This window comes from Callorhinus ursinus, unplaced genomic scaffold (genome assembly GCF_003265705.2).
Source record: "Callorhinus ursinus isolate GAN/ISIS: 27379988/994484 unplaced genomic scaffold, GSC_fseal_2.0 scaffold71, whole genome shotgun sequence".
Taxonomy (NCBI): Eukaryota; Metazoa; Chordata; class Mammalia; order Carnivora; family Otariidae; genus Callorhinus; species Callorhinus ursinus.
The window spans coordinates 6,167,273-6,174,882 of NW_027397133.1; the positions used below are offsets into that span (position 1 = coordinate 6,167,273).

At 55.9% G+C, this 7,610-nt stretch overlaps 1 protein-coding gene across 1 annotated transcript in view; it reads left to right on the forward strand.

Moving 5' to 3' along the window:
- Positions 1–5,688, forward strand: part of CD177 (CD177 molecule) — a 17,497-nt gene extending 11,809 nt beyond the window's left edge. The window contains 7 exon segments of the mRNA XM_025849547.2: positions 70–255; positions 1,170–1,289; positions 1,474–1,590; positions 3,659–3,799; positions 4,507–4,692; positions 4,826–4,960; positions 5,213–5,688. Of these exon segments, the coding sequence (XP_025705332.2) occupies positions 70–255; positions 1,170–1,289; positions 1,474–1,590; positions 3,659–3,799; positions 4,507–4,692; positions 4,826–4,960; positions 5,213–5,433 (1,106 nt within the window). The 3' untranslated portion in view covers positions 5,434–5,688.
- Positions 5,689–7,610: the final 1,922 nt, after the last annotated feature.

Below are 7,610 nucleotides of genomic sequence, written 5' to 3' on the forward strand. Positions count from 1 at the left end.
GGAGTCCAGGCCCCCAGCCGCTCCTCCCTCAGACCCAGGGGTCCAGGGCCTGACTCTCTTTTGGTGCAGGACCCCAAGTGTACGTGGTGATCAACAAGGGATGCACCCCTGTGGCAGATCAGGATGTCCTCATCAGGGAGCACCGTGCAGGCCCTGGCCTCACTGTCCTCTCTTACACCCGTGTGTGCCGGGAGAAGGACAAGTGCAACAGCATGTCCACCAGCCTCCCTCTCTGGACCCTGCCCTCCACTGCAGGTATGAGGTGGGAGCGGGGAGAGAAGGGGCTTGTGGGCGCAGGGGAGCAGCAGGGCTGAGGAGTGGAAGTGAGCACAGAGGGAGCGACCTTTGGATCCCTCCTCCCTCCCGACTCCCTGTCTGCTCTGTCTGGGGCTCCCTCCCTCAGCACCCCTTCTTCTATTGTCCTGGAGCCGCAAGCCACAGGGATTTCCCGGTGTTCAGCCACCTCGCTTAGACTGGGGCATGGCCTTAACCTAGTGCATACTCCTTCCTCCTCCTCCTCCTTCTTTTTCTTCTTCTTTGAGTTAGAATTTGATTCACTCATGTTTTATTTAGGGTTTTGGCAGTTCCTCTTCCAAAGTGAAATTAGCCTGGAACTTAAAAAAAATTTTTTTTTTCCTTGAGCCTAGTTAACACACAGTGTGACATTAGCTTCAGGAATACAAAAGTGATTGCACAACTCTGTGTTGTGCTGTGCTCACCAGCAATGTGGTTCCCATCTAGCCACACAACACTGTTACAGTGTCACGGACCACACCTTCCTTGTCTGGTAGCCCCAAATCAGGTTTGGGGCAATGTTTCGTGCTTCTCTACTCTTTGGATTAGTTTGTGAACACGAGGCTCTAGTGTTCTCGGACTGTTTTGTGGAACCTGTGGGTGAATCCACTGCTTCCTCCTAGGGCACCCCTCCCCTCCCTGCGCCCCCTCATGTACTCAGGCCCAGATGACCCCTCCGGGGTTCTTGCCCGCCCCTTGGCCCTTGCTCTCTCCCTTGCCAACTGTCCCTGATTCCCTGGCTTGCCTGCAAGGGAGGAGCCAAGGAGGGCGCGTTTGTGGGAGACTGGGGAGGTTGCTTCTTGGGACCAGCAAAGTGACGGGGCGGTGGAGAGCAGGCCCCCATCAGATCCAGAGCCCTTTCTTCACCTCCCCAGGCCCGAGCTCCCTGAGGTGTCCAGTCTGCTTGTCTACAGAAGACTGCAAGTCTGCCACAGAACTGACCTGCCCAGCCGGAAGCACGCACTGCTACCGCGGAGCAATCAGGCTCAGGGATGGTGAGCCAGCACAGGGGGGCCCCCGTGGGCCATGGGATGTGGGGCACTAAGGCGGCAGGAGGAGGAGACTGAGGACCAAGATCTGGTTCTCTGGTGAGGGACAGAAGCTGGGACCTGAGGAGGGTGGCTCCCCCAAGGGGCGGGGTGGTCCTAGCAGCGTCTCCCTCCCTGCCCCGGTCCACAGGGGATAGCTTCAGCATTCTGAGAGTCCAAGGATGCACGTCCCAAGCAGGCTGCAACCTGCTCAACGGGATTCAGAAAATCGGGCCCATCGAAATGAGGGAGGACTGCAGCCCTGGTGGTGAGTGTCAGCTCGCAAGAAGCCCTGCAGGGGGCGCCTGGGTGGCTCAGTTGGTTAAGCGACTGCCTTCGGCTCAGGTCATGATCCTGGAGTCCCGGGATCGAGTCCCACATCGGGCTCCCTGCTCGGCGGGGAGTCTGCTTCTCCCTCTGACCCTCTTCCCTCTTGTGCTCTCTCATTCTCTCTCTCTCAAATAAATAAAATCTTAAAAATAAATAAATAAATGAAACCAGACTGGTAGGTCAACATTTAAAAAAAAAAAAAAAAAAAAAAAAAAAGAAGCCCTGCAGGGGTGGGGGACACAGCGAGGAGCCTCGAGCAATCTGAGTGGTTATTAAGACCAGATCCGTGGGCCTCTGGCGGCAGAGGGACTAGGAATTTTATGCTGAGAGGGATGGAGACCTTTTGGAGTCTTCCGAGCAGAGGAGGGACATGAATGGACTTACCCCCTTTTGAGGATTCCCTCATGGTTGCTGGGGGTGGGGCCGGGAAGTCGGCGGGGGGGGGGGGGGAAGCAGGTGAGGGCCAGTGGTCTCGGCTCTGGGGAAAGCAGTACAGCTGGTGAGAAGCCCACAAGGTCCTGGTGGTATTTTGCGGCTGAAGCCACAGGATTTCCTGATGGGTGCAACCTAAGAGAAAGGCAATTGTCCAAAGTGACAGCAATATTTTCCTGGCGCGGCTGCAAGAAAGGAGGTGCCATTGAGCAAGATGGGGAAGCAGGGGGCTGGAGGGTGGGGGGGAGTGGGATGAGGCTTGGAGCAGGCAGCGGAGGGCGGTTTTGTCATCTGCGTAGCCGTAGCCGGGAGATGAACAGGCCTCCCTCGAGGGGCCGTGGTGAAGGTGCCACGTTTGTGGATGCCTCCTCACCAGCCCAGGTGCTTCTGCATCGAGGGACCCATCCCTGCTGGCCACGTGAGGTCTAAAGAGAAGGTTTAGACCTCGGGGGCCGGAGGTGGCCGAGCATGGTCAGCACCCGCCCCAAGGAGCCAGAACACCTGCGTTTTGAGCTCAGCTCTGCCAGTCACCTGGGTTGGGACATGGGGCAAGCTTCTGCACCTCCTGCACAAGTCCTCTGCCTCTGTTTCCCAACTTGACGTTGGGGTGATGATGATTAAGCCACCTACACTGGAGGTTGCCGTGAGGAAATGAGGTAATCCGGGTGAGGGGAGCTCCCTGAGAGACTCATGGGCTAGTCCATGCACAGCAGCTACCACAGCCTGGCACATGGTAGATGCTCAGTGTGCACCAGGCATTTGAGTATTTTGGTCCGGAGAGAAATATGTGGTGGGGCATCTGTGTGGTGCAGTGGGTTGAACGTTCAGCTCTTGGCTTCGGCTTGGGTCGTGATCTCAGGGTTGTGGGATCCAGCCCCACGTCGGGCTCCACGCTCAGCTGTGGGGTCTGCTTGGGTTTCTTTCTCTCCCCCTCCCTCTGTCCCTCCCCGCTTTCTCTTTCTCTCAAATAAATAAATAAATCTTAATATATATATATATATATAGTGGCAGGCTACCCTCCTCATCCAGATGAGGGCCCCGAGCGTCAGAGAGGGCAAGTAGAGTTTGATGTAGGCCAAGGAAGAGCCATGGTGCCTGTCACACCCAAAGGGAGGAGGGGCCTTCCTCAAGGACCCTTGAGAAAGGCTCCCACAGGTGTTCAGGCAAAAACAGAGTAAAGATGGGGCGCCTGGGTGGCTCAGTCGTTAAGCGTCTGCCTTCGGCTCAGGTCATGATCCCAGGGTCCTGGGATCGAGCCCCGCATCGGGCTCCCTGCTCAGCAGGGAGTCTGCTTCTCCCTCTCCCACTCCCCCTGCTTGGGTTCCCTCTCTCGCTGTGTTTCTCTCTGTCAAATAAACAAAATCTTAAAAAAAAAAAAAACAGGGTAAAGAATGTGGATGGGACCCCGACTTCCACGGTCCCTTCTAAATCTGAGATTGAGAGATTCTGTGGCCAGATCACCTGGAAAATGACCCAAGAATGTGGCCACCTTCCCAAGCACGGAACCCAGAGGGACGGACATGGCTGATTCCCTGGCTTACACAGACCCTTACACACCAACTCCTTCTCCCCAGCTTTTCTGACCTGTCAACGGGGGCTCACGTTGTACAGCAATCAAAACCTGTCTCAGACGCCCCTCAGGTGGACCACAGATCACTACGAGCTTTGTAATGTTGGGGAGGTGTGTCAGGAGACACTTCTGCTCGTCGATGTAGGTACGTGGGCTGCACTCAGAGTCCCGAATGTCCCCACCCTGGGTCTTGTCCCCCGATTTTCCTGCCGGGTTCCCCTCATGCCTCAATTTCTAAGCTCAGGCCTTCCTTCTTCTGTGCCTTAGTTGGCCCTTCTGGACACGGAGAAATGACAGCAGTGATACTACCTCCCTCGCTGGGTGGTCGTCACAGTCCCTGCGGGGGCGGGGGCGGGCAAGAACAGAGCCGGCACAGAGTAACCTTGCTGAGGTCGTTTGAGATTTATTGAGCCCCCGCCGTGTGCCAGACAACTGTTGTAGGCACCGTGGACCCCTTCCGTCCTCCTTCCTCAGGCTTTACACGCCAGTGGGGAAGAAAAAACAAACCACACACACAAAACAGAGTAATATATGGATGTGAAGATGAGAGCACCCCGTGGGGAAAGGAGGTAGGGAAAGTTAGGTGAAGGTTCCCGTTTGAACGTGGGTGCTCCGGGGAGACTGTCCTGAGCAGGTGGCATTGGAGGAAGAACTGACGGACGGCAGAGCTGGCCCTGGCCCCAGCCTTCCCCCTGCCCTCAGTGTGCCCCGGGCTCTAGAAGTCGGGCACATGCACTCACCCTCTGCCTGCCTGCTGAGCGTCAGGGAGCCCCCCCGGCTCTGCCTCCTGCCTTTGACCCGCAGAGCCCCACTCCGCCAACCCAACTTTTGCTCTCTCGCCCCTCCCCCCAGGACACAAATCAATCATAGTAGGAAGCAAAGGCTGCAGCAAGGGCAGGACGCAGGATGCCCCTAGGATCATCGTACACTCGGGGCCCCCTGGAGTGCTGGTGGCCTCCTATGCCCATTTCTGCTCCTCCAACAGGTGCAACGGGGCCAGCAACACCAACGTCCTGTTGAACTCTCTCCCTCGTCCAGGTACGGAAGCCCAGCAGGTTGGGTGGGACCGGGGACACCCTGAGATGGGGAGACACAGAGACTCCAGGGATCGAGGAGGGTGGCTCCAGCTAGGAGCAGAGCTGTGCACCCCAACCTTCTCTCTACTTTTCAGCTGCCCCTGCCCCGGGAAATCTGCAATGTCCCATCTGTGTGAACATCTTTGGATCCTGCCCAGAAAACCCAAAAACTATTATGTGCCCCAATGGCACCACTCATTGTTACAGTGGTTACATTAAGATCCGGGGAGGTAAGTGCTGATGGCCAGGTCCCAAGAATGCAGGGTTGGGGGCCTGGATGCAGTGGTTCTGAGGTGGGAGGGTACTTGAGGCCCTGACTCAAGGGTTTGAGGGTGGGGGCCTGGGAACTCGGATTTCTAGGTCTGAGGGAGGAGAGGACTAAGCGCGGTCTCCCCGTCTCAGGGGGCTGGGGGGTCTGGGATTCCTGGGTCTTAGGACTTTGAGTGTGCTGTCTTTTGAAACCTCTCTGACTCACTCTGTAGGTGGGATACACTCTGAATTGAACATTCAGGGCTGCGTGACCCAAGCTTCCAGGTCCTTGTTGAACGATGCCCGGAAAATTGGGGTCTTCTCTGTGATTGAGAACTCTGAGGAAGAGCTGGACCTTATTCTCCAAGCTGGAGCGGCCCCCGTGCCCTTACTGGCTTGGGTGGTGGGGCTTGGACTATCCCTAGCTGTCTGGTGTGGGATGCCTCTCTGCTGACCCCATTTCCCTATGATTCTTAGCTCCTTGCTGACCCCCTAAACCAACCTTCCTTCTGACCTCATAACCAAGCAGCCTTGGATGCTGAATTATTTGCTTGCCCTCTCCATGAATCATCATCCCTCAGCACACCCACATACTTCATGGCCTGATAACAACATATAGAAGCAGCTGGGAAAAGCTGAACTTGACCTCTGGGAGAGGTCAAGAGTGGCCACATGTGTCTGATAATAAAGACATTGTCCTTTCCCTGAATGATGGGGTTTCTCTGTGTGTGTGTTTGGGGGGTGGGCAGGACATGCAGAGATCTGGCTGGGGAGGGGAGGAGCCCGGTGAGAGATTCACCATCTTAGGACCTTCCTTCACTGTTCTGGTGCATGTCCCCATTCCAGCTTGAAGGGTAGCAGAGCCTTCAGGATGCTCGGGCCAAAGGTAAGTGGGCACCACCATGACCTGGGAGGTGGTGTTGCACCACTGATGAGGCTACCCTCTTAGCAGGCAAGGCCCCAGCACAAAGGGGGATTCGTCCTACCCGAGAAACTTGACATAGAAGGTTTGCGCAGTTTCCCGAGGCTGATCTCCTTGGGTGTCTGTAACCATCCTAGGCCCGAGAAGGGGGAGAAGTCTTTACCATTACTGGAATCTGCAGGGGGAAGGGTGTGTGGGGGAGGTTTTCAGAGGGCTGCCTGCTACATGCTCTGATCTTAAGCTGAAAAAGCCACCCAGCCCACACCGTAGGGAGGGAGCTGGGGAATGAGTACCCCAGCTTTACTCAGTGTCCTTCCTCCGTTCTCCCGTTGGGGCTCCTCTTGACTGAACCCAGCTGGAGGGCAGGCATTCCTGCGATGCAGCCCCATAGATCTGCCACCCACGGCACAGAGCAGGGGGAGAAGGAAACCAGGTGTCCGTCCTGGCCCACCCTCTTCCTCCTCACATCCATGCCTTCTCCTTGTCCAGATGAAAACCAGAGTCCTCAGTATAGAGGTCGCACCATTGCCACCCATTACGTAATCACAGCAACATGGTGTGCTGGTGACAATGAGTTGGACGCCCACGGCGAGAGCCAGTTCTTCATATGCCCACAGTGAGAGGCAGACGGGGGGCAGGAAATAATGTAAAAACAAAGCTGCAAATGTCCTGCATGCGGTTGGGTGCTCCTTCCCCCACCCATTCCGTATCAGCTTACTACCTGCCAACACCTAGTTTAAGCAATTGTCGTGCGACATAAGTAAGTCTTCATTCTTAGGAGGTTTGGGTGTTTGATGATCTTTACTGAGTGTCTGCGGTTTTCCATGGAGCAGGGCCACTGGCCATGGAAATAGGAAGATGTACCCCTCACATGTCACCTGGCTGCCAAACACAGTCCTCCCTGACCCAGCGACCCAACCTCCCTCTGGCGGTCGCGTTCCATCTGGTGATCAGCAGAATGCCCCTCCTCTTTGCCTTGTGGGGAAGCACAAAACGGCTGGGCTGCAGACATGGCTTCCAGTTGATTAGAGCTGTGATGGGTTCCTCACCCACACCAATCCCAAGGCTACAGAGACCAGCAGCAAGAATTCTTTAAGTGGGTGGTCGGTGGGAGTATGCAGTAGTGGGAGGGGCTCTCCCTTACTTATTCTCTTGCCTCATGGACTCCTGCCTTCTGCCTGTGGGGGATGGGGCACAACAGACTGACCGCTGGTCCGAGATGTACATTCCTGATGGATGCCAGGGTACCATCTCTCACCCGGTGCCCTCATAAGCCTTCATGGGCCACTCTATCACTCTGATAAGCCAACTGTCTCTGTGTAAATGGGGCACCTGGGAAGATCAGAGAGCTCCATGGCTGTGAGTTAATGACCTCACTACCTCATGGGATACCATAGCACTCGAAAAGACATTTTCTAAGTTCCCAAATGGCAGTGTTGAAGGAAGCATTGGGTGTACAAGGAAGGCGAATGGGAACCCACGGTATGTGTCTATCCCCCTGTGAGGATAAAGCTCAGTCCTCTCCACGATGGGGCATGTCTTGGGTAGTCCTGCTGTAGAATGGCATTGGCCTCTGCCTCTGTTGGTTTGGGCACTGAGTACTGTCAACAGCCAGGTCGGCCTTGCGGAGAGCTAGCTTATTTGTTGTAACCACGTGGAGCTTCCACACCTGCCCACATGGCCATTCCTCAGCGCCTTGTGGGCATCAG